The sequence below is a fragment of the Portunus trituberculatus genome, chromosome 40 (assembly GCF_017591435.1).
Source record: "Portunus trituberculatus isolate SZX2019 chromosome 40, ASM1759143v1, whole genome shotgun sequence".
Lineage (NCBI taxonomy): Eukaryota > Metazoa > Arthropoda > Malacostraca > Decapoda > Portunidae > Portunus > Portunus trituberculatus.
The window spans coordinates 27,982,482-28,008,464 of NC_059294.1; the positions used below are offsets into that span (position 1 = coordinate 27,982,482).

Sequence of the window (25,983 nt, forward strand, 5' to 3'; positions counted from 1 at the left end):
GTAGAATTGTGATTTTTCTACTACTCTCTCTCTCTCTCTCTCTCTCTCTCTCTCTCTCTCTCTCTCTCTCTCTCTCTCTCTCTCTCTCTCTCTCTGATAAAATAGAGGAAATTACTGATTCTGGCTACAAAAATAAAGTAGATTAAAAGAGAAAGGAAGAATAAAAGGGAAGACAAGGGAAAGGAAATGAAGGAAATACACACAGCAGAGAACAGAATAGGGAAGAGATAACAACTCAGAAGACAGCGGGAAACAAAATGCAAAAAAAGGATAAAAATAGAGAACTTAATGAAATCTAATTAATAATGAATGAAATATATATATATAAAAAAAGGTTTACATGTTCTTTCCACTTTTTCATCATTTTCTTCTTTATTCTCGTCTTCATTTCTTCTACCTCATTGAATTTTCACCTACTGTTCTCCCCACCGTAGGATGAGGAGGATGAGGAGGAAGAGGAGGAAGAAGAGGAGGAGGAAAAGGAAGAGGAGGAGGAAGAAAAAAAAAGGTTTACATGCTCTTTTCACTTTTTTATCAGTCTTCTTCGTTTTTCTCATCTCCGTCTCTTCTGCCTCATTAAGTTTTCACCTACTGTTCTCCCCACCGCAGGATGAGGAGGAGGAGGAGGAGGAGGAGGAGGAGGAGGAGGAGACGATAATGAAGCCCTTGCGATACTTTAAAGGCTTCAGGACTTGTGTTTCACGAACCAAATATAAAAGGAAAGTTATTCGATTACAAAATTGATAACTCGGTTCTCCCTTGTGTCAGAGAGAGAGAGAGAGAGAGAGAGAGAGAGAGAGAGAGAGAGAGAGAGAGAGAGAGAGAGAAGCACGTCCAGAAATAGAATGAATTAGAAGGATTATGAAAAAGACTTAACATTTTATTTTTGAGATGGTGAGGGAAAAAAAAGAGAGAAAGATTGCTAAGAGAAATCAGTTCATGAAGAAAGATACTGCAAGAGAAAGAGAGAGAGAAAAAGAGAGAGTAAAAAGAAAGAATGAAAGAGAAAAGAGGTAATGCAGTCGTGTGAGGAAGATATGTGGCGGAAAAAAGTTGAGAAATGAAGTTAAAAGTTTTCTTTCAGACAAAAACTGAGCAGGAATTTTTAAAAGTGGAAAAAAAATAAGGAAATGAAAAGACTCAGTAAGCACGTTAAGAGGAGGGGCGTGTTTCACTTAGAGAGAGAGAGAGAGAGAGAGAGAGAGAGAGAGAGAGAGAATGTCAGAGGGTAATAGACAAGTTCCTCTCAGAAATGTGAAGTTGAAGAGGGAAGAGAAAAATGTAACAGGATATCATAACAGTGCTCTTCCTCTCTCTCTCTCTCTCTCTCTCTCTCTCTCTCTCTCTCTTCCCCTACCAAGGTGTAATGACGTAAGAGAACATTAGCAGGGAATACAGCTGCAAATTCATATATATGAGAATAATTTGAAGTGCAATAAACAAACACGTATTGGCTTAGTGATCAGTTTAATTCCAAAGGTTTCTGTTACTCGGCCAAAGAAACGAATGCAAACGGAACTGTAGAAAGAAGAAATAAATGGTGTTCTGATACTCTTTTGACTTCAACCTTTCTTCTTATATCTGCAGCGTAAGATAAGATGTAAGAGCTCCACAAATAATTACGTTCTCTATGTTTTATTCTTGTACTCTGCTGATGAATGCTGGGTAGGGAGAGTGATGAGATTTTATGGGAAATTCTTGTTAACTTCTTCAGTACTGGGACGCATTTTTACTACGAGTTTTGGATGTGATTAGACGATTTTATTGACATTAAGAAGAGTCTATGGAGGCCAGAAGATTAATGGCCTGAGTCTTCACTATTTCAATCCCCCACCTAAGTTTCTGAAGCTGTATAGAATTTACCAAAATAGTGAGGAGAATGACTATGAAAACACGTCCTGGTACTTAAGGGGTTAAAGTTTCTCTTGTTCTTTCATGTAACTATAGTAGAACGAGGCGGAGGAAGGAGAAAGAGACGCCAAACAAAATTTCTCTTGCTGTCTTTGTATGGCTAGTGAAGAGGGATACATAGGGAGAAATAGAGAATTTTTTTATGTAAGAGGGATAACTACCAAGGACAAAAAAAAAACACTAATAGTAGAAAAAAAGGCTCACTTGAATTGTAGTCTCCATAAAAGAATCAAAAGAATCAGTCAAAATTCAGGTAGAAATGTCTCGACACCTCTTCTCGTAAATGAAGTTAAGTCGTAGGAAGATGGAAATATAGAAGCAGGCAGGGAGTTCCAGAAATAAACACTGCTTTGATATTTTTTGACACTCTTGGAGGCATGCAAAGAAATAAAACATGTTAAAATATGAGAAAAGGATAGAAAGGAAGAGACATTACAATCTTTATGTATCTGCAGTGGATGGATGTACAGGAACAAACACAGAAAGAAGCACTCCTTTGAAATCTTCTGAAGCTCTTGGAGGAGGCATGCGAAGATGAAAAGCCATAAGAAATAGAAGGAAAGGAATAGAAAGGAAGACACACTCATGGAACTGACCTCTTCCATGCTGGGACATATTTTTACGATTAGGACATTATTTTTTTCATCAGGAATAGTTTATGGAGGTCAGACGATTAATGGACACAGTCTTCACTATTTCAATCTCCCTTATGAGTTTCTGAAGCTGTATAAAGTCACCAAATTGTAACCAGAATGAATATGGAAAGCGCCATGGTATTGAAGGGATGGCAGAAGATTAATGGCCATACTCTTCACTATTTTAATTCTCCATATGAGTTTCTGAAGCTGTATAAAATCACTTAGTAGTAACCAGAATGAATATGAAAACGCGCCATGGTATTGAACGGGTGGCAGAAGATTGATGGCCACAGTCTTCACTATTTTAATCACCCCACTTGAGTTTCTGAAGCTGTAAAAAATCACCAAGTAGTAACCAGAATGAACATTAGCATTTCACTATAGAAGCGCTGCATTGCCCACGTATATTTGGTGCCCGGGAATCGTGACTGTTGGTGCAGTATGTGTGTATTGTGTCGCGTCAGGATGATGAGGGGAAATAATTGCAATGATTTGGTACAGTTAATGGAGTCCTCCCTGTGCAAGCGGCTCAGATAAGGATGCATTATGTCCCTCCAATGCACAATTATTCTGATGATTATTTCTTTTGTGTGTGCGCTGTGGGCCGATTGAGTCTCCACTGAACATAACATTCTGACAACTGTTCCATTTATTCTTGTGTCTCCACATCAACTGGAACATTGTGATTTGTAATTTGATTTTAATTTCACGTAGTTCTTTCTGTTTTTTTCGTTGTTTAAATCACTCTACGTAACGTTATCAAGAGAATCATAGTTAAGTATTCTAGTTAGCAGTATACAGTTATCATCCCTTTACATTTTGAACATTGCTTCATTTATTTTGTAAGAGAACTTGTATTTTCACGTATATTTTTGTTCCCGTTCACCCTTCCGTCTTGGTTGTTTACCTTCATGCCTCGTAACTTTAATGAGAAAACTCTATTAAGGAATCCTGAGACAAGTAAACGGCATGTGATTACTTCTTTACATCTTGACCATAAATGAAGTTTTTCTTAGATGAATTTGCATTTTTCACGTGCGATATTTATAACAGAGAGAGCGCCGAGACGTGAGGTTTCAGGTAATTACTCTTCATAATGTCTTAACTTTACACAAACTTCGAAGTGTTTAGTGTCTACTTATACAGAGGAAATCTTGAAAACCATTAACGAGAGAGAGAGAGAGAGAGAGAGAGAGAGAGAGAGAGAGAGAGAGAGAGAGAATTATTGTAGTTACCACCAATCATAAACTACAAAAATCCTACTACTTTATCATCTTCCTTTATTTGTTTTTTTTATCTTTTCCTTCATATTTCCTCATCTCAACTTAACATTACGATGACTCACGGCAAACCAAAGCCTTCTCTTCAGCGTAATGTATCCCTCTATTGATCTTTCCATTGTTTTCTTTTCAAGGATTTACTAATATATTTTTCCTTTCCCTCCTCCAGGTAAGCGTGTGTTTATGTGCTTCTGTGTTAGTACCCTGCCGCCATCCGTCACTGTGAGTATTGGAAGATGTCTGGTTTGTTTTTATTATGTGTTTGAAAGTGAGTACTTGTATATTTGACTACTGAGGACAAGATACAAATTAGGACAATCTCTCTCTCTCTCTCTCTCTCTTTCGTGCTGTAGAAATCGGTATGACATTTTTTTTTATAACGTATTGGAAGTAATGACGACTGCATGAGTGAGTGAGTGAGTGAGTGAGTGGCAAACACCTTATATCTCAATGGCAGGATATACTGTTGTTCGTCTCCAAGTAATATTGAGGATTATGTTCTGATGATGATGATGATGATGGTGATGATGATGATGATGATGATTGATGATGATGATGATGATGATGGTGTGTGTGTGTGTGTGTGTTTTCATATGATAGGATTAGTGTGTGAGAGAGAGAGAGAGAGAGAGAGAGAGAGAGAGAGAGAGAGAGAGAGAGAGAGAGAGATGTGTTGTATGTATGTATGGAGTATGCTTTACATGTCTGGGCAGGGGAGGGGATCGCTCATTCATACCACTCTTTTAGATAGGAAGGAAACAAAAGCTTTTCATCTTATATTATCAGTTCCTCTTCTGTGACTGACTGTTCAATATCTTTCTCATCGCCACAATATCGCACTTCTTGATGTCTTCTACCACTGTTTAATGGCAAGTTCTCCTTTGATCTTGTTTCTCCTGTGGCCTCGCTACACTAAACTCTCTTCTTTCCTTCCCCTCTTCTGTCCAACACGGTAATGCAACAGTTCACCAGTACTCTCAGTCACTCATCCTCTTCTCTGGTAAGTTCTGGAGCTCCGTGTCTACTTCTGTATTTCCATCACCCATAACCTGAACTCTTTTAAGATGGAGGTTTTCAAGACACTATTTCTGTACTTTTTTTTTCCGTTCTCAACTTCGAAGCCCGCACCTCATTGAGCATAAAAAAAAAAAAATCAGTTTTGTTGCCCTTTGCCAGTATATACCCCCTTACATAGAAAAAAAGATTGAAATATCCACACATGCCCACCCGCCACCCACACATCCAACCATCCATTCATCCATCCAGCCATCCAGTGTCCTCGGAATTAAAACCTGATGTCGTTATTGGAGTGACATGGAGGGGAGGGAGAAGCAGGCGGGATCAAGAGAATGGAGCCGAGTAGCTATCACACCAGCACATCTGCTTCCACTAATACAACCAATTCACTCCTGCGCCACACAACAAAACTAACCCGCAGTGCAGCTCTCGTTATTTCTTCTATTTTTTTGCCCTTCGTATCGTGAATTTCTTGTGATACTTTGTTTATTTCGCTGCCACGTCGCGGAGCACAAAGGGACGAAGAGCAGTGAGAAAGCGAAAGAGGAGGAAAAGAAAACACTTGTGAATTCCGTGCCTTCCCTTCCTGCACTGTCTCGGAGGAAACTCAGTATAGGATGCGCCGCTGCTTGTTTATTCGTATCCTGAAGGAGAGGCTGGATGCATGACACGTCCGCTGAGGCATGAATCTACCCCGCCAGGAGGGAGAGAACATCCTACCATCCACACTCCCACAGGGCTCTGATGCTGGCGGGAGGCGAGGAGGCGGTAAGAATCGTGAATATTCTCCGTCATAGTGAGTGACAGCACCAAGACGACGACAACAATAGTAACACCCAAAAAAAAGTAATGCCGGGTTTTAATAATAGTACCATGGTCCAGTTTTATGTCCAGTATTAGCTGAAAAGGAAGAGTTCGGTGTCCCTAAAAATAGTGGCGCTCCCCCAAGAGGCTTAAGCTGTGACAGGTTCAGAGGCGGCAAGGGACACACTGTCTTTTCTCTTCCCGCGGCCTGACGTGTAAATAAAATGAGGGTTATTTGAGATTCTGCTGCACTATTTCCGCCTCTCTCCTTTCAAACTGACGAGTGTTTTGGTGGAGAAATGCTTCGGAATTTTGGGTCTGGACATTGTGTGTGTGTGTGAGTGTGTGTGTGTGTTTCACTGTTTGATCTGCTGCAGTCTCTGACGAGACAGCCAGACGTTACCCTACGGAACGAGCTCAGAGCTCATTATTTCCGATCTTCGGATAGGCCTGAGATCAGGTACACACCACACACCGGGACAACAAGGTCACAACTCCTCGATTTACATCCCGTATCTACTCACTGCTAGGTGAACAGGGGCTACACGTGAAAGGAGACACACCCAAATATCTCCACCCGGCCGGGGAATCGAACCCCGGTCCTCTGGCTTGTGAAGCCAGCGCTCTAACCACTGAGCTACCGGACGTTGTGTGTGTGTGTGTCTGTTCGTTAGTGTTTAATGCCCGGAAGTATTACACATGCAAAGTGAATGAAATGACAGTTATTTGAGATTTTTCGCGTTGTTTCCATTGTTCTTTTCTTTCGAAGTGACGAATGTTTTGATAGAGAAATGGCTACGAAAATTGTGGGCCTGGATAGAAGATCACTGGAATCTTATGAATATAACTATGAACACAGCGAAGTAGAGTAATAAAGTGAGTTATTTGAGATCTACACTGAGTTACTTAAGATCTACACTTTATCCTACTCCTTTCTGTTAGACTGATGAGTGTTGAGCGGAGGAGTTAGGCTACAGTATTTTAGAAGTGTGTTTATCTAGTGCTCAGTGTAGCTGATGCACAACACTAGCTATTCCTTCCTGGGTCAGACTACAGTGAAGCATTGTGGTCTGGCTGAAGAAGAGGCAGAGAAGGATAGTTACCTTTGTTTTTTTTTGAGCGGAGGACAACTACAGCATTTCAAGTTTAGTTAGATAAGTGTTTCTCGGTATTTCAAGCGTGTAAGTGTTATCGCTGTAAGGGGATTAAGTAATGGCTCATTCAATCCTTTTTAGAATAATGAGAGACAGTAGAGAAAAGTTAAGGATTAGTAAATGTGAGGGAAGGTAAGTTGATATCACGCGCTTTGGAGTAACATCATTGTAATGAAAAAAAAAAATAAAAAGTAGTGAGACTTATATGAGATTTTTATTTTAATAGCACTTTCCTTTTAAAATGATGAGCGTCAGTAGAGAAAAGTTTGACATATTTTATATCCTTCATCTTCATTTGAATGACGAGGAGAGAAAATTAATAAGAGAACAAATAAAATAGCTACACATAATATGTTTGTATTAGCGCCCCAGATTTGTATTTCATTATCTGTAATTGTTATCATCGTAGTGTAAAAATGAGGATTATCGCATTCTTTACCATTCCCTGCGCTTTCATTTTATAAACAGTGAGTGACAGCGGGTGAAAATTCATATATTTAAATTAGCTTTCTACATTCTTGTTTCATGAGTTCAACTTTTTCCTTATCAACATAATGCGAAAAAGTGACAATTATATTGCCTCTCTCTCTCTCTCTCTCTCTCTCTCTCTCTCTCTCTCTCTCTCTCTCTCTCTTTCGTGCCATCATTTTGAAGATAATGAACGCAAAATCAATTTATAAGCATCAAACAGTTTTCTAGACTCGTATCTCCTGCTTGGAACTCTTATCAGTGTAGCGTAAATAAATTTGGAGTTTTATCTTTGCTAACACATCTAACAAAAACCTTTTCAAATGATGAGCTGCAGTGTTAGAAATGGCAGAACAATATGTCAGAACAAATGTATTTTAGAATCCCCTGCGTTTGCAATAGTTGTCCCTTCAGCGTGGTCTTCTACCTATATTTATTTATTTTTTGCCTTAACCCCTTCAGTACCATGACGCATTTTCATATTCATTCTGTTTGATATTTGGTGATTTTATACAGCCTCAGAAACTCACGTGGGTGATTGAAATAGTGAACACTGTGGCCATTAATCTTCTGACCTCCATACAGCCTTCCTGATGTCGATAAAATGATGTATTCGTACACAAATCTCAAGGTAAAAAAGTGACCCTGTATTGAAAGGAGCTAAATCTATGAAATCAGACAATGTTTAACGGGATACTGTTATTTCTAGCATTTATTTCCACAGAATGTCATGATCACGCGCGCCAGAGAGTAGCGGCAGCCTTCACTTGAATTTTGTTAACGAAAAAAAATAAAAAGTGTTTATAAAAATAGAGGAACAGGAGGCGTAGGAAATTTTTAGAGGCAGTTTTTCCCTCAAAGTTACTGAACACCTGCCAATACCACCAGTGACACACACACACACACACACACACACACACACACACACACACACACACACACACAGACACAGTGGCGTTCCGCTGATCTGTTTCATTATAGGATTTTCTTTTGTTTCCAATTAAGATCTCTTGCGTCGTTTTGTTGTCCCACGGGTGACAGTTAGGGGGGGAGGAGAATGAGAGGGAGAAGCAGGAAGAGGAGGAGGAGGTGAAGGAGAAACAGAAGGGGAAGGAGGAGGAGGAAGTGAAGAATATAGGGAAGAAATAGAAGTTTTGGGGAAAAGGGTTAAGGAAACGAGAGCAAGTAAGATGAACATAAATGGAAAATATAAGGAAGAAGAGGAGAAGGCTGAAGAGGAGGAGAAGGAAGAAGAAGAAGAAAAAGAAGAAGAAAAAAGAAAAAAATAGGATGATAAAGAAAAAAAGAAAAGGATGAAAAGAATAGAGAAATAAAACCCACAAAATAAAGTTAAAAGATAACAAACAGAGAGAGAACAAATAAAAAGGCGAGCAAAACGTAGAATAAGAGAAGGAAACGAAAAAAAAGAGAAGAGAAAGAGGTAGGAGAATAAAAATAAATCCTGGAGAGAAGGAGGAAGAGATGTAAGAGGAGAAAGAAGAGAAAGGGGAAGGAAAATAAAGAAGATAAGGAAAGAGAAAAAGAATGTTTGTGGAAGAGACGGGAGAAAGGGAAAGAGGAGAAAGAAGAAAAAGGAAGAGGAAGAGGAAGAAGAAAGAGGAGGAGGAAGAGACAGACTAAAGGCGCCTGTAGAATCGATCAGCTTTGTCTTTCTTCGTCTCTCGTCCTTTGGTGCGTCTGGCGAGAAGAGGAAGAGGAGGAGGAGGAAGAAGAAGAAGAAGAAGAGGAGAAGAAGGAGGAGGAGAAGGAGGAGGACGAGGAGGAAATTTAGTTTAAATTGGAATAGCAGTATTTCCTTCTCCATCTTCCACTACCCACCATATTGTCTCTCTCTCTCTCTCTCTCTCTCTCTCTCTCTCTCTCTCTCTCTCTCTCTCTCTCTCTCTCGCCAACGAAAAATAAAACAAACAAGGACAATCTTCGCTACAAAAATGTTTCGGAAAATTAAGTCAACGAATCGTAAAATTAGATGGAAAAAGGGTGTAAGGAAAACAAAAAGAGGATCACGGCGGGGCGGGGCGAGGCGAGGCGAGGCGGGGGACACTGCGATATTCTGGGGACCTTGGCGAGCTTGAGAAACGAGACACGATTCCATTATCTGAGAATTATCTTTGCTGGCGGAAGAGAGAGAGAGAGAACGCGGGAAGGGGAAACAGGAGCAGGCAGAGGAGGAAGGCGACCACTAGGACAGGAAGAGAAGGTGGGAGGGAGGAGGAGGAAAAGAAGAAGGAGGAAAAATATAAAAAAAGGGGACAAAAGGGAACTAAGAGAGGGCAAACCGAGAAGGACGAAAAAAATGGAAAAAAATGGAAAAAAAATGGAAAAGAGAGACCAAAGACAAAATAATCAATAAGTTATAAGAAAAGAAAGACAAGGAAGCAAACAAAAACAACCAAAATAGTAACAGTAGTAGTAGGAGTAGTAGTAGTAGTAGTAGTAGTAGTAGTAGTAGTAGTAGTAGTAGTAGTAGCAGTAACAGTAGTATTAGTAAGTAAATGTAGACAAATAGATAGAGAGAGATATTTTATAAGCTCGAGATCTACAAATAATGCCCAGAGAGAGAGAGAGAGAGAGAGAGAGAGAGAGAGAGGGGGGGATAAGCGCTTACGAGTGGTTGCATAAGTCACGAAGAAGCTTAAACGATCACTGTGGACGGGAAGCAGCGTGGCTATTGTGTGGGGATGGACAGCCAAGAGGAGGAGGAGGAGGAGGAAGAAGGGGAGGAAGAGAAGGAGGAGGAGGAGGAGGAGGAGGAGGAGGGGGAGGAGGAGGAGGAGGAAGAGGAGAAGGAAGAGGAGGAGGAGGGAAAGAAGAGTTGTATACATGACAAGGAAGAGATAGTGTTCGAAACGCGAAGACCAGATAAGAGAGAGAGAGAGAGAGAGAGAGAGAGAGAGAGAGAGAGAGAGAGAGAGAGAGAGAGAGAGAGAGATGAGGAGGGTTTAGAAGCTCCTGTGTTGTGTAGATTATGAAGAGGAGGAGAAGGATGGTGATGAGGAGGAGTGGGAGGAGGAGGAGGAGGAGGAGGAGGAAGAGAAGGAGGAAGAGGAGGAGGAGGAATACAAAGGAATACAAAGAAAGACAAACAGCAACAAACCCTTAGGTCCTTACTAGGCTGTTTGTGGAGACTATCTACTAACTACCAGTGGTAGAGACAGGACAGCAAAGCAGAAGGCTCCTCCCTACCCCAGCTCCGTTCAATCCACTGAGATAGCATACTTTTCCTGTAGGGACGCCGTACGCTGATAACCCCTTGCAACATTGATCCCTGGTACTTAGTTCCCGATGATGATCAATGGTTGACAAGGCCCTCTCCAAACACAGCCCGGCACAGGTCGAGAGTAGTAGTGGTGACCGTTCACTCTGGGCTATCTGTGCGTGTACGCAGAATATTGTAGTATGTATGTAAACACAGTGTGGAGTCAAAAAGGTGGTGCGGCAGCCTTGCCTGGCGCTTTGAAGAGAGGCAGCAGTCAATCAGGCCCCAGCTCCGTACAACCACTGTAAAAGTGCACTTTCCTTTAAAGGGCGCCGCACACTGTATGGTTATCCCCTGCAGCGGTGACCCCTGGTACCTTAAATCCCGATGATGGCCACCTACTGTCAGGGCTCTTGACTATCCACAGCCGTTCACAGATCGAGGAGGAGGAGTAGGAGTTGGAGGAGGAGGAGGAGGAGGAGGAGGAGGAGGAGGAGGGAGGAGGAGGAGGAGGAGGAGGAGACTGAGAGGAGGAGAAGTGAGTACAGAGAGAGAGAGAGAGAGAGAGAGAGAGAGAGAGAGAGAGAGAGAGAGAGAGAGAGAGAGAGAGAGAGAGAGAGAGAGAAATAATGCAAAAAAAAGGAAAAAAAAACTCACTGACTATATTACACAAACTTATGCCAAAGAAATTACTGAAAATAAACAATAAAAAAAAACCCTCCAGGGATGTACTGCTCCTACACATAACACATTTTCATAGCAATTTTTCCAGCCTTCGTTTCTCACAATCCTCGCACCGCCTCCCTTTTCTCTTCACAAAAATAAAGGAAAAATACTTCGTTAGATTTACAAATAGCGCAAAAATACACTACTTTTTTCTCCATGGTAGGAAAAGAAACATGAATTTCTACGTAATATGAATAATAGAGAATTAGTTTAGCGTAGCGATGAGAGGAGTGGAATGGTCTAGATGCGGGGAAAGATTGGAAAGGTGGTGGTGGTGGTGGGATCGGGCAGACGTCCATGCGTAGAGTCTTCCTTTGCGTGTGTGTGTGTGTGTGTGTGTGTTGGGAGAGGGGTAAGGAAGGATCGGTTTTTATATAGGAGACAGGGTGGGAAGGAGGAAGGAGGATAAATTTCCCCACGTACCGTCTTGAAACTTTGCCATTTGTCGAGTGGTTTAAAGTTACCTACATGTCACTATGGTAATTGCCTTACACCAAAGATGCGCTTGGGGGGTGATATGGGCCATAATATGGGTACCAGTATAAATAAAATTGCCTGCGCCGCTAATAGGTGGGAGGTGGACAGCGCTTCCCATACTCTCCAAGTATACCTACAGGCGCTATAGGCTGAAAACAGAAAGAAAAGAGTATATTTGGAGAGGGAGAAAGAGCTATATATAGGCTTTAACATAGAAAAGAATGAGTATATATAGAGAGGGACAAGGGAACTGAAGATGCATGGTAGGACTTGATAGGTGGAGACGAGGCAGCCTGAGGGAGACACGGAATCATAGCACAGTACATGAGCATTGGAGGTTTGATTTGAAGAGACGAACTATTATGTGTGTAGAGGAACGAGGGAACTAAAGGCTGCTGGAAGGGAGAGACGAGGCAGGCCGAGGGAGAGATGGAGGAACTGTACAAGTCAAGACATTAAAGTTTGAGGTTTGATTGGAGAAGTGGAGGGTAAAGGTTCGTTAGTATTATGAAGGAATGGCGACCGTATACTGAACATTAGCAAGAACCAGCGACTCAATATGAAGGGAAAATAATTGCAGTGAAATAAAAAAAAAAAAAATGGTATAGCGACTTTCTTCTTCTTCTATTTCATTCACTATTTTTGTTCATATCTTCGCTATTTCCTCACTCTCTTTTGTCTCTTATTTCTCTTACTCATTCGTTCCTCGTCTTTCATTTGTCTCTTCTGCCCATTTCTCCTTTGCACCTCCACTCTCATATTTTAATAAGATAGTACAAGGGATATATTACAGCGAGTGTTATAAAGATTAACATTAACAGCAAGGAAAGGAAAAAAATATAGACAAAAAAAGCATTTCACACTTTTCGCTCGTCTAAATGCATGCAAGTATTTTCTAGACCTTGTATTTTTCAGTAATTGTAATGTGAAATGCTGTAATGTATGTCTCATTTTGACTGTTTGATTTTTTTTTCCACTCCCGTCTACCACTCCTATTCCTGCTTTACCTTCTTTTTTAGTATTTCTGACGTTTACTATTTTTTCTCGAGTTTTTTTTAGCCTTTCCTTTCCTCGCATTTTGTGCATAGCTTTCTAGAAGTCTCATTGTATACCTGTCTGCCCATCTACTTGTCCGTCTGCTTATATTTACGCTATCAACCCCCTCTACTATCACCCACTATCATTGCATCATTCCTTATTCACCCCTCTGTATAATCTATCCTACATCCCACCATCTATTTACCTTCCCTCTATGGCAGCAAAGCCTCTTACAGGTACCCTCTGACCGCTCTCTCTCGCATCTCGCCACCAGGGACTTGATAAGACAAAGGCGAGATGAAGCGGTACAACATTTGACAAGGATCACGAGAAGCGCCGGTGATGGAGGCTGTTAGTTGTAGTGGTATTAACTTGGAGGTGACGAGCGGGGACGTGGTGGAGATGTGAAGAGGGGAAGCCGAAAAGTAGACAGAGGGGAAAGGAGTTGTAGATAATGTGGAGTGGCCGAGGGGAAAGAAGGAAGGATGTAAAGGAGAGAGACAAGAAAGTTTTGGAATTTGAAGTGGTGTGAGTGAGGGAGGTGTGTTTGTGTCTGTACGTGTGTGTGTGTGTGTGTGTGTGTGTGTGTGTGTGTGTGTGTGTGTGATATTATGTGTATGCATATATGAAAGAATGTATTAATGTATGAATGTGTGCAGGTGAAGAATTCAGAGAGAGAGAGAGAGAGAGAGAGAGAGAGAGAGAGAGAGAGAGAGAGAGAGAGAGAGAATTACTAGAATATGCAAGAAGTTTTATGCAGACTTAAAAAGAATGCGTCCCCATCCCTTAAAAAAAAAAAAACCCAGACTTTTAAATCCTTCCCCCACCTTGACACAATTCTCCTAAAACAAAATAGACTTTCATATACATACACAAAATTTCATTACTAGAATAACACTGAGGTCGTTATGCTAAAATACAAGTACTACTGTATGTGTGTGTGTGTGTTATACGTAAGGTGAAGAGCAGATACTAACGAAAAAGATACAGGTGCTAAAGACGAGAGACATGTCAAAATAGAGAAGATTCAAAGTGAGACGATTAGAAGAAAAAGAGAATATCAAACATTGGAGAAAAGAGAAGAGTTTAATGGAGAGACATGAGCAAATTAAGACACTCAGGTGCTTCGAGAAAAGTGGATTTCTAAGATGAGAATTGATATATAAAAAAATGTAAAGATAAACAGATAGATAGATAGATAAATAAAAAAATAAATGCATCTGTGGAAAAAAAAACCCGAATAATTTCAAGGTACAAAAAAGAAATAGAAAAAGAAAAACTCTCTCTCTCTCTCTCTCTCTCTCTCTCTCTCTCTCTCTCTCTCTCTCTCTCTCTTCCACTTAACTTCTTACAATATATTTCTCCTCCTCTTGATCTCTTTTCATACCTCACTTTACCATAACTCCTTTCTCTGTTTTCCTTCTGTAACTCTATTTATCGCCCCCTTCCTTCGTTTCATACCCACACACAGTCTCTCTCTCTCTCTCTTGCACCTGCCCGCCTTACCTCACATCCTTTCCTGCCACCACTATTGTCTCAGGGCCGCTGGGAAGATGAAACAGAGGAGAGAGATGAGGCGCCGCGGTTCACAGGAGTCATGGAGCCAGTAGTGGTGGTGGTGGTGATGGAAGACAAGCAGTAGGTTGAGGAAGGATGGACGGACGGAGGAGATTGGAAAAGGAAAAGGGAAAGGAAAGGAAGTTGGAGGACGGTTTCAGAGAGAGAGAAAGAGAGATTTTGGCTGTAAGGAAGGGAGAAGGAAAAGAGATGGGAGAAAGAGGGGGATGTAGGAGCATGGATAAAAGAAGAAGATAAAGAAATGAGAGATGAAGGGAATAGTAAGCTTAAAAGGAGTGGAAAATATGGGAATTGAGAAAAGAGTGGAGAGAAAGAGAGTAAGGGATAGTGGAAAAAGAGAAGAATAGAAATGGGAGGCTGACAAAAGAAAACCAAGAAATAGGTATGAAAAAAAGGAAAATTTGGAGATTGTAAAAGGAAAAAGATAGTGAGAGAAAGGGAAAGGAAGAGAGGAAGTGGGGAAGGAGACGAAAGGGAGAGGAATAAATTGGAATAATAGACTGGAGAAGCAAGAGAGAGAGAGAGAGAGAGAGAGAGAGAGAGAGAGAGAGAGAGAGAGAGAGAGAGAGAGATGTGGGTGGGAAAAGAAGGAAGAGGAGCATAAATAAGGGAGTTATGGAGGGGAAAGAGAAGAAGAGAAGGTAACGAGAAATGAAGGAAAGGATGAGGAGTTTAAAGAAGAAGTATGTTGTGGGAATGTGAGGTTATGAGAGAGAGAGAGAGAGAGAGAGAGAGAGAGAGAGAGAGAGAGAGAGAGAGAGAGAGAGAGAGAGAGAGAGAGAGATAGATAGATAGATAGATAGAGAGAGAGAGAGAGAGAGAGAGAGAGAGAGAGAGAGAGAGAGAGATATATATATATATATATATATATATATATATATATATATATATATATATATATATATATATATATATATATATATATATATATATATATAGAGAGAGAGAGAGAGAGAGAGAGAGAGAGAGAGAGAGAGAGAGAGAGAGAGAGAGAGAGTCGGTGGAATTTCATCACACAATGTCTTCAGCATCACCACCACCATTATCATCATTATCATCACCATTACCCTTCATCACGCTTCACACACACACACACACACACACACACACACACACACACACACACACACACACACACACACACACACACACACACACACACACACACACACACACACACACACACACACACACACACACACACACACTTAACGTAAAGCTCATGCAAACAGAACATTATTGCTGTACATTTCATTGCATACTATTACTCTGCCTTGTGTGAATTGCCGGATATATAGACGGACAGACACCTACACAGACAGGCAGACAGACAGGTTGATGGACAGACATAGAGACAAGTAGATGCATAGATAAATCCACGTTTCTTCCCATACATTAGCATTAATAGGCATTTAAAGGTAAGTATGGAGATATATGACCTTAAATGCATCTTTACATCACCCATACATGCAACCTTCCATCCATATGTATACATGAATGCATACTTACATACATACCTGCAGAGAGAGAGAGAGAGAGAGAGAGAGAGAGAGAGAGAGAGAGAGAGAGAGAGAGAGAGGTAATAAGGTCATAATGAAGGTGCTGGAAATAAATGAAAAAAATAAAGGTAATTCATGTACGCTGCTGTTATTAGCACTTTCTCTCTCTCTCTCTCTCTCTCTCTCTCTCTCTCTCTCTCTCTCTCTCTCTCTCTCTCTCTCTCTCTCTCTCTCTCTCTCTGGCCTGTACCAACAAGAATGTGTTTTCCTTTAATTCACCGAGAGAGAGAGAGAGAGAGAGAGAGAGAGAGAGAGAGAGAGAGAGAGAGAGAGAGAGAGAGAGAGAGTAGTTTAGTAAGGGAGAATTAATATTAAAAAAGTTTGCCCTCATTCGTTGTAATTTATTTCATCGTCTGGAGCGATCTAACTCTCCAAATATGCGTCGAGTTTCAAATTTGTGAGTTGCTCTGTGTTAAGTCTCCGGTAATTGTTCTCGCTTCATATTACGACGGACGGGACGGGGAGTTGCAAGCTGGAAATTACTCCCCCCCACCCCACCACCGTTGGTATATTCCAGGGTTTTTATTATTTTTTCCTGTTTTTTTTTTTTTCTATTCATCCTCGGCTCTGTTTTTTTTTTTTCTTTTTTTTTTTCTTCATTCCATCTAACTTGGCGGGGGATCAGCAACTGCTCTCCTACTTTTTGTCTTATGTTTTGTATCGTCTTGTCTTTTTTCTTCTTTTAAATCTTTAAGTGTGTGTGTGTGTGTGTGTGTGTGTGTGTGTGTGTGTGTGTGTGTGTGTGTATCTCTCTCTCTCTCTCTCTCTCTCTCTCTCTCTCTCTCTGTGTGTGTGTGTGTGTGTGTGTGTGTGTGTTAGAGATAAATATAGGGTTCTCATAATTGTGTTTTCATTGGTAGCGAAGAGTTCTTGCTAAACTGCCATTAACAACATGGAAGTACTCTTGAAAACCCCTGACAACCTCCTCAAGAAGCTGTTACAAATGGGCAAGATAAACTCTGAAACTTTGAATTTTTCGCTATTAAACATTTTTCTTTCATATTTCTTTCATACATTTTATATTTTTGTACAACATCAATAATTCTGTAGGCACGACAAGGCATAACTAATCTTATCTATTTGTTTGTGTTCGTACGTCTATTTATATTGTAATTCTGTACATTGTTTTAGGTATTTGCGTGACTCTAATATTTGTTTAGCCTGGGCAGGACATAACGCATCATTTATTTTCAATTTTATTCATGTTTTACTTCTTTTTTTTTCACGATTGTCAGTAAAAAGACAGCCATTAAAGTGAAGGAGTCAATAGGGAGCTTTAAAAGAATATTAGACAAACTTATGGATGAAGACGACAGGTGGAATTAGGAAGCTTTGTTCCTGTATGGTTCCTGTGTCTCGTGTCAGGATTACATTTGACTGGATCATCTCAGCTATGTTCCTATATGGTTCCTGTGTCACGTGTGTCATGGTTTAAATCTGACTGGATCATCTCTTGATTGCTCTGCCTTGCCTGTGAATATATTAATCAATCCGTTCATTCAGTTAATTTATCATTGAATTCAATATTTAAGACATTTATAGTTGATTATTACTGGTGAGTCACTAACTCTTTTTATTCATCTGCCTGTCTGTCTCATTTTCTTTTTATATTCATTACTTATGTATGTATGCATCTATGTATGCATGCATGTATGTATGTATGAAAGAAGAGATTCGTTGTATTTCCTCCTCCTTTTATATATTTTCCTGTTGCTGTTGTTGTCTTGTCTCGTTTGGGTAAGTGAAGTAAAGAAGAGAACACTCCCGCAAACCCGATACACAGTGGCCGGCAAGACATTAAGTGCACCACACATAATTGCCTAAGTTTTGTCAGTAATTGACTCTTGTGCTGAAATGTTCTCAGTGCTGTGGTCTCTGCCTCAGTCCATTATACATCCAGAGTGCGGGGAGGAGGATACACACAGGGCGCATATATGCCTGAATGCTTCGTACACTGCAAAGCCTTCCAGAGAATAGTTTATGTCTCGTTTCCTCGCATCTGGTATCGATGCATCAGTTGATATAACAGTGTCCTCGGCTGGGGGCTCAGAAGGCGGGCGGTGAGGTAATGTTGCTGCTATGTAATCAGAACAAGTGGAAACTACAGGAAACCTTAATTTTGGGACGCCGCGAGGCTCCGATTCATTCACGGTAGTTCGTCGGTGTTTCTACGAGCCGGCAAAAAAAGGTTCTGGTCATTCCATACTCTCAGGAATGGGAACTGGTAGAGGTACAACATGTTTCGGATATTAACACTGATTGCTGTGCCGGGTGGCGTGCTTATCTCTGCGGTGTTTATGCCTTTTCCTAGCCGTTACCAAGAGGCGCAGCGAGATGAGCAGCCTCTGTTCATTTCAGAGTCGATAAATGGAGGAATCGTAATGCTTCTCATCTCACTGAACGACTCCCTTCGTTTCAACAAGGAATGTTTACAGCCAGCGGTGATCTGCAGCACACACTCGATTGGGTGCATCGCCAAACACTATGGAACATTATGGGATTCCAGGATATTGCTACAGAGATTACCTGTGTGATAAACAAGATTAAACACGAGGGCTGAGAGCCGGAAGTGAGAGGTGCAATCTGTGGTGAGGGGGAGTCCAGCTTGAGTCCAGTTCATGAGTAAGGCAGCGGTAGGTTTTTACTTATCAAGACTTGTAGGAGGTGTGGGCCAGAGTAAGTACCTGCGAAGCGTCTGTCTCCAGTTATTCTCCTAGACTTAACTTTCCAAATGTTATACAGTTTGTGGAGTCCATGTAGGTCATGATGATAAAGTGAGTCGCCATGCCAGAGGCCAAGACAGTCTGAATTTGTGACTACTCTGTGACTTTGATTACACCGTCACTTCTCACAGTCCCCTTTGTGCTTCATCCGGCGTAGCTAGGAGGGAACGTTTGCACCAGTGTGTCAGGCGCGCCGGGTCTCTCGTAGCATCGATCTGGCACATTTGACACACAGCCACACAGGAACTTTTGGTCCAACGAGCACGAGCAGGACATTCAGATCACTCAAAACTTGCCGGCGTGCATAAGTGGGAAAGTTTGCCATGCAGAGTCGCCTTCGCCTGAACCTGATCCTTGGGTAGGCCAGTCCACCTCTTCTATTTCTGGACAAATAAAAAAAGAAGCAAAAGTTTCACACGAAATAAGAAAACAAAAGAAAATGCTTTGTGTATAAAAATAGTCCACATTATATATCAATTTCACTCGTTACTTTAAAAACTCCACCACGCTTTTCTAACATCTATCCTCGCCACTCTCCGTCCTCTCTCCATTCCTTTCAGATCCTCCTCTCATCACCTCCACGTGTACCTATGTATAGTTACCTGGGTTCACGTTCAGTATCTACTCTCTGCTTACTCCTCACCTCCTCACCTGCCTTCTCTGCTTTCCCCTATACGCTCCTTCCTCCCCTCTCTTCTCTCCTCTCCTTTCCCTTCCCCTCACTCCCCGTCTTAGCCTTGTTCGCTCTTCCTGCAGACTTCACCTAATACACTTAACCGCCGCTCATGTCGGATATTAAACTCTTATCTCGTGTTCTCTCTCTCTCTCTCTCTCTCTCTCTCTCTCTCTCTCTCTCTCTCTCTCTCTCTCTCTCTCTCTCTGTCTCTCTTAGTTTTCCATGTGTTTTCTTTCTTCTTTCGCTCCCATTCTCTTCGTTTACCTGCCTTCTTATCTCTTAATTAACTCCCTTCCTGTGTGTGCTGAGATATAAAAACTTCTTATCCACTAAGTAAAGCTCTTATCCATTCTGTTTCTTTGTCGTGAATTCCCTTTATCACTTTTTCTTTCTTTTCCAGAGAGAGAGAGAGAGAGAGAGAGAGAGAGAGAGAGAGAGAGAGAGAGAGAGAGAGAGACAGGAGATAAGGGTTTAATATCCGACATGAGAAGCGACCAAGTGTATTAGTGAAGGCAGTGGGAAGAGGGAACTAGGCTGAAGGCAGGTGAGGGAAAGGAAGAGGAGGAGGAGGAGGAGGAGGAGGAGAGGCAGGTGAGAAACGGGAGGTACTTCACGTGAACGCCGATAAAAAGAGGGCTGTGAGGGGGAAATAGGGAGAGAAAAACGAGAGGAAGGGATGTCAAAAGTAACAGGTGATAGATAGAGAGATCGAGAGGGAAGTGACGTGATGAGGTAATATGATGGAGAGTGAGGGGGAGGTGAGGGAGAAATATGTTATAAGGGGGAAGAGAGTATTGGATCAGAGAATGAGGGAAGGAATATATGAGGGCTGTGAGGTATCTGCTTATGCCTTCTTCAGCGCAAGGAAGTGAAAGGAAAAAAGTTATGAGAAAAAAGAAAAGAGATGAAAAATTTTGGGGTTAGAGAAAGCTGAGTAGATGGGATAGGTGAGGGGAGAGTGAGGGGTTATCTTGTATCTCTCTGAAAGAAAAAAAGAACGATGGGGAATAGAGAGGGGATGGAAACTGTAGATGGGGAAAATATTACATAAGTGGGAGATAGGTAAGGAGTGTGTGAGGGGAAGAGAGGGGTGTCTGTTATCATCTAATATCTTGCTGAGGGGAACCACGCCCTCTGCAGTGCTGCCCGCTGTGACCTTGGAGAACCAGCTGTTATCGCTCTATTTATTTTCCTCCTTTTTTGTATTTACCATTTTTATTATTAATTTTTAGTGGCGTAAGCAATTTCATTTACAGCGGTACCCGTATTAATGACCATATCACCACCCTAGCGCATCTTTGGTGAAAGGCAATTACACCTCCACCTAGAACCTGGGTACCATAGTGACATGTAGGTAACTTTAAACCACTCGACAAATGGCAAAGTTTCAAGGCGGTACGTGGTGGGAGTCGAACCTGCACATGGACGTCTGCCCGATCCCACCCTCACTATGTTATCCACTACGCCGCCTCCTCCTCTTCCCCTTGTTATGTGTTGCTGATAAAAGCAGCTTCCTTCTTTTGTCTTGTTGTCTTGACTATCCATGATTTTTGTCTTTTAATTTTCTGTTACAGTGAATGTTTCTTTGTTTCAGGCCATTGTTATCGTGTTAATAAATGAATAAACAGGCGAATAGATACATTTATAAATACAATCAATATCTTACAACTCAGTAACTCTTGTGTAAATGTAAATGTAACATGAGCTGGTGTATATTCTCTCTCTCTCTCTCTCTCTCTCTCTCTCTCTCTCTCTCTCTCTCTCTCTCTCTCTCTCTCTCTCTCACCGCCCCCATGTTAAGTGATCCGTGTGTGTGTGTGTGTGTGTGTGTGTGTGTGTGTGTGTGTGTGTGTGTGTGTGTGTGCGACATCCGCATTGTGATGTGAGATCATTAAAGATTTGTCATTTAATTTTTACGTCGATTTGCCTCAAAATAAATGCTCTCTATCATTATGTCTTGACGTGTGAGTTGTTTCTTTCTTTTTGTCAGCGTATGTGTGTCTTCACGTGCAGTCGTGTATGTTTTGTGTATGTGATGTGTGTATACATTGAAATGAAGTCTTTTAAACGTTTTCCTTGTGTTTTTTGTCGTCTGATTTGTTTGTGTGTTAATGTATTATTTTACGAGTATTGGCTGCTGTAAAGTAGTAGTAGTAGTAGTAGTAGTAGTAGTAGTAGTTGTTGTTGTTGTTGTTGTTGTTGTTGTTGTTGTTGTTGTTGTTGTTGTTGTAGTAGTAGTAGTAGTAGTAGTAGTAGTAGTAGTAGTAGTAGTAGTACTATTAGTTTTTCTTGTTAATGCTGTAATTATAATCTTCTTGGCTGTCATTTCTTCCCCTTAATCATTTCTTTCATTTACACATTGCTGTAGTTTCTTCTTCATTTTAACCATTTCCTTCATTAACACGCACAAAAATCAACAGCAAACACATAGAATCATTATTATTATTATTGTCGTCATCATCGTATCCCTTAGTATCATTTTCTTTCTCTTTCCCTATCTTCCTTTCAATAATCTTGCAATATACAAACAAATCAACAACTAAAGACACACACACCACAACAACTCTACACCTTTACTCCACCAGGACGCGACCGCCTCTTCACTTCTTTCCTGGAGTCACACCTGGAGTCGTGACGCGCTCAGGAACAACACAAAGACCAAAAACTGTTGAAAATACGGAACCTGTTGTGTTTCGTGAGGTCTGGAGTGTGTGTATGTGTGTTTATGTGTGTGTGTGTGTGTGTGTGTGTGTGTGTGTGTGTGTGTGTGTGTGTGTGTGTGTGTGTGTTTGATCAATTTTACATAGGGTATTTGACACACACACATATGTATCTGAACGTACTGATATGTTTTACGTATCAGTGATTTTATTTGGACCATTTTCAGCACGGTTTTATCATCATGAATATTGCAGTTTTAGATTTGTGGTCAATGAAATAATTACTCTCTCTCTCTCTCTCTCTCTCTCTCTCTCTCTCTCTCTCTCTCTCTCTCTCTCTCTCTCTCTCTCTCTCTCTGTGTGTGTGTGTGTGTGTGTGTGTGTGTAGATCAGGTTGGTAAGGAATGTAATGAGAGAGAGAGAGAGAGAGAGAGAGAGAGAGAGAGAGAGAGAGAGAGAGAGAGAGAGAGAGAGAGAAGGAATAGAGGGAGGTGGTGGTGGTGGTGGTGGTGGTGGTGGTGATGGAGGAGGAGGAGGAGGAGGAGGAGGAGGAGGAGCAGAAGAGGTGTGGACACGAAGGGCAGTGTGCTGTTCAGTCTCCTGGTGGCAGTGACGGTCTGTGTGGCACTGTTGGCACTCCCGCGGCGGTGGTGGTGGTGATGGTGTGTTGATAGTGGTGGTGGTGGTGATGGTGATGGTGGAATGTGTGCTGACAGTGGTGGTGACGGTGGTGGAAGTGGTAACTGTGGTGATGGTGGTGGTTTGTTGACAGTGGTGGTTGTGGTAGTGTTAATGGTGGTGATGGTAGTAGTAGTAGTGGTGGTGGTGGTGGTGGTGGTGGTAATGCTGCTTACAACGCGTACTACAGATATTGAAAAATAAAGAAAAATGAAAAATAAATAAATAAATGTTTTTTTTTTTTTATTATTGGTAACTGAAGTTCAAAAAAATGATCAGTGAATGGATGCTTGGATTTGGTGATATTGTGCTTTGAATTTTGTATTGGTGGTGGTGGTGGTGGTGGTGGTGGTGGTGGTGGTGGTGGCGGTGGTGGTGGTGGTGCTGGTATATTTTACATTGTTTATTTGCATTTTTTGTGCAGTTTTGCTTCAAATTTTTTCTATTAGTTTCTGTATTGCACGATTTTATGTGTTTTTTTTACTAATTTTTATTAATTCAGAGAGAGAGAGAGAGAGAGAGAGAGAGAGAGAGAGAGAGAGAGAGAGAGAGAGAGAGAGAGAGAGAGAGAGAGAGAGAGAGAGAGAGAGAGAGAGAGAGAAGTGCAGTAACTTATATAACTACTCTAAAGGGATGGAACCAATTTATAACTTGAAAACTCTTTACTAAACTATGTAGTATTTAATCATTTTGCAACTTTGAATCTTTTGAACTTTCGTGAATCCGATAAAATTTCATTAAAGTTGCTCAATTCATGTCATATTCCCTCAGCCCTGACTCGTCCTCTCCCTCTCTCCCTCCCACTGCTCTCTGTTTTTCAACGTTGCTGTCTCTCTGAACACAATATACTGAGTTCACTTTCGCTAGTTTAGTTCAGGTTTATATAGTTTTTAACCCCGTGTTCCTACTTTGTGTTTGTTTTATTTAACCCCTTCATTACCACGACGCGTTTTTCATACTCATTCTGGTTACTATTTGATGATTTTATATACCTTCAGATGCGTACGTGGGGATTAGATAGAATAGTGAAGAATAGTGAAGACTTTGGCCATTAGTCTTCTGACCTCCACAGACCCTTCCTAATGTAAATGAAATCGTCTAATCATACCCAACTTTCATGGTAAAAATGCGTCCCAGTACTGAAAGCGTTAAGAGTATGTTTGAATGCCTAGATTCTTATTATTTCAATATATTTCTATTTTTCTTCTCGTTTTCTTTCTCATTCTCTTTATCTTACTATCAATTTTTTCTCCGTGTTTCAAGCTATTCAGTCAGTCAATCAATCAATTAATCAGTCATCTTTTCCTCTCCTCCTTCTCCTCCTCCTCCTTACTTCTCTTTCAATCTTTCCTATCACATCTTTGACTTTCTCTCTCCCTGTGACCTCTTTTCTTCTTCCTTGAACCCTGATGTCCTTCAGCCTCTAACTCGTAAAATCTGTAGTGGTAGCATAGGCACACAGACAGCCTCGTTAGGCCCAGTAGGGCTGTTGCTGTCTGTTCCTTCCTTTGTAGTCCTTTGTATTCCTCCTCCTTCTCCTTCTCCTCCTCTTGCTTCTCCTTCTCCTTCTCTTCCTCTTCCTACTGCTCCTCCTCCTCCTCCTCCTCCTCTTTTTCCTCCTCCTCCTCCTCCTCCTCCTCTTTTTCCTCCTCCTCCTCCTCCTCCTCCTCCTCCTCCTCCTCCTCCTCCTCCTCCTCCTCCCTTCTCTTTCCTCTCCAACAATCGAATCATCTTTACGAAGGAGATTCATGCTTCTAAAATGTATGCAGACTTTGGAGTTCACCCATGCAGTAGTCAGTATGTACGTAAGCTGTCAGTGTTGAATAATGTGTCATCCTTTCGTTTGAATTCCGCGGCTGACTCACTTTTGAATTCAGTTTTGTGTTACGTTAATCTCTGAAGAATGCTCACAGTGGAGTCATTGTTGCCTAGACGAAACAAACAGGAATATCGGTTTGTGTTTTTGTTATTTTCTTCACATTCATTCCCTGCATTATTGACTGCCAAACCAATTGAAACATGAAGAAGTGTTGGTCTTTAATTTGTTATTTTATCAGGTGTGAGTGTGGTTAGTATTTTTTGGGTGAGTGGATATTGTATAGATGGCAAGATTGATAAGGAACAGTATAACAGTAATTAGTCCTTTTACTTTGAGATTTGTGCACGATTAGATCATTTTGTTGACATTAGGAAGGGTCTATGGAGGTCAGAAGATTAATGGCCACAGTCGTCACTACTTTAATCCCTACATAAGTTTCTGAAACTGTATAAAAACACCAAATAGTAAGCAGAATGAATATGGAAACGCGTCATGGTACTGATGGGGTTAATGGTGATAATTAATTGAGGTGATGATAGTAATGATAGTGATAATGATAACAACAACAGCTGCATCAACAATAACAATACATATGAAAATAACAACAATACTAACAATAATATGATCAATATGGCCTTGACTGATAAGGGAACAGGGAGGGAGAGGGTAATGGCAGGGGAGAGGTGGTGAAGGAGGAGCACAGGGAGGAAGGGGAGGAGTGGAGAATAAGGAAAAGGAAAGAAGGTAGAGGTGGAGAGATGGGGATGACGAATAAAACAGGGACACACACACACACACACACACACACACACACACACACACACACACACACACACACAAACTCGTGAAAAGAAGAGAGAAATCGTGCCCAGGTAACTATAAGAGAAAACATTAATTACAGATCTGAAAAAAGCCAGGAAAAAAAATATGTCATATGCGTATTAAAAAACTGAGAAATTAAAAAAAAAATGCTCTCGAGGCCTCCGTGATTCATTACAGCGAAATGTTTTCATATACACGCATTTTTTCACCCTCGTAGAAGCACTTCATCATCGCCACTTTTTCCACATAGGACGCGTGTGTAGCGATGGCGAGGGGACAGGGACGAAGTGTGGGAGGCAGGGCGTGGGAGGCGGATCGCAGAGGCAGGATGGGAGGTGTAAGGGCACTGGAAAGGACAAGAGACAGTGAATATAGAATGCAGAGTATATTGACTGACTAAATAGATTGTAGAATGGCAGGAAGGATGTTATGTGGACGGTAGGGGAACCGGAGAGAAGAAGAGGAAATCCACACAATGCTTACACAATAAACAACGAGGCCCTGGTAGGTTCAGAATATGGAAATAGATTTAGAAGTAGACTTAGGAGTTATAGTTATCTCTGATCGCGGTCTAAGAAAACAATGCATAGAGGTTAGAAATAAGGCAAATAGGGTACTAAGATTGATTTTCAGCAGTGTTAAAGGCAAAATCCCGAAGTACTATTAAACTTATATTTGGTGTTGGTCAGACCGCACCTAGATTATGCTGTACAGGTCTGATCCCCACATTATAGG

At 41.2% G+C, this 25,983-nt stretch overlaps 1 protein-coding gene across 11 annotated transcripts in view; it reads left to right on the plus strand.

Moving 5' to 3' along the window:
• The window catches only part of LOC123516083 (titin-like), a 562,881-nt gene that overhangs the window by 144,040 nt on the left and 392,858 nt on the right, over window positions 1-25,983 (plus strand). For 4 of the 11 annotated variants that reach the window (XM_045275149.1, XM_045275147.1, XM_045275151.1 and 1 more), the window contains one exon: window positions 3,999-4,051. The exons of 6 other annotated variants lie outside the window; for them this stretch is intronic. In XM_045275149.1, the coding sequence (XP_045131084.1) occupies window positions 4,013-4,051 (39 nt within the window). In that variant the 5' untranslated portion in view covers window positions 3,999-4,012. Of the gene's footprint in view, window positions 1-3,998; window positions 4,052-22,508; window positions 22,592-25,983 lie in introns of those variants that run through there. One more of the 11 variants, XM_045275146.1, reaches the window with a different exon arrangement.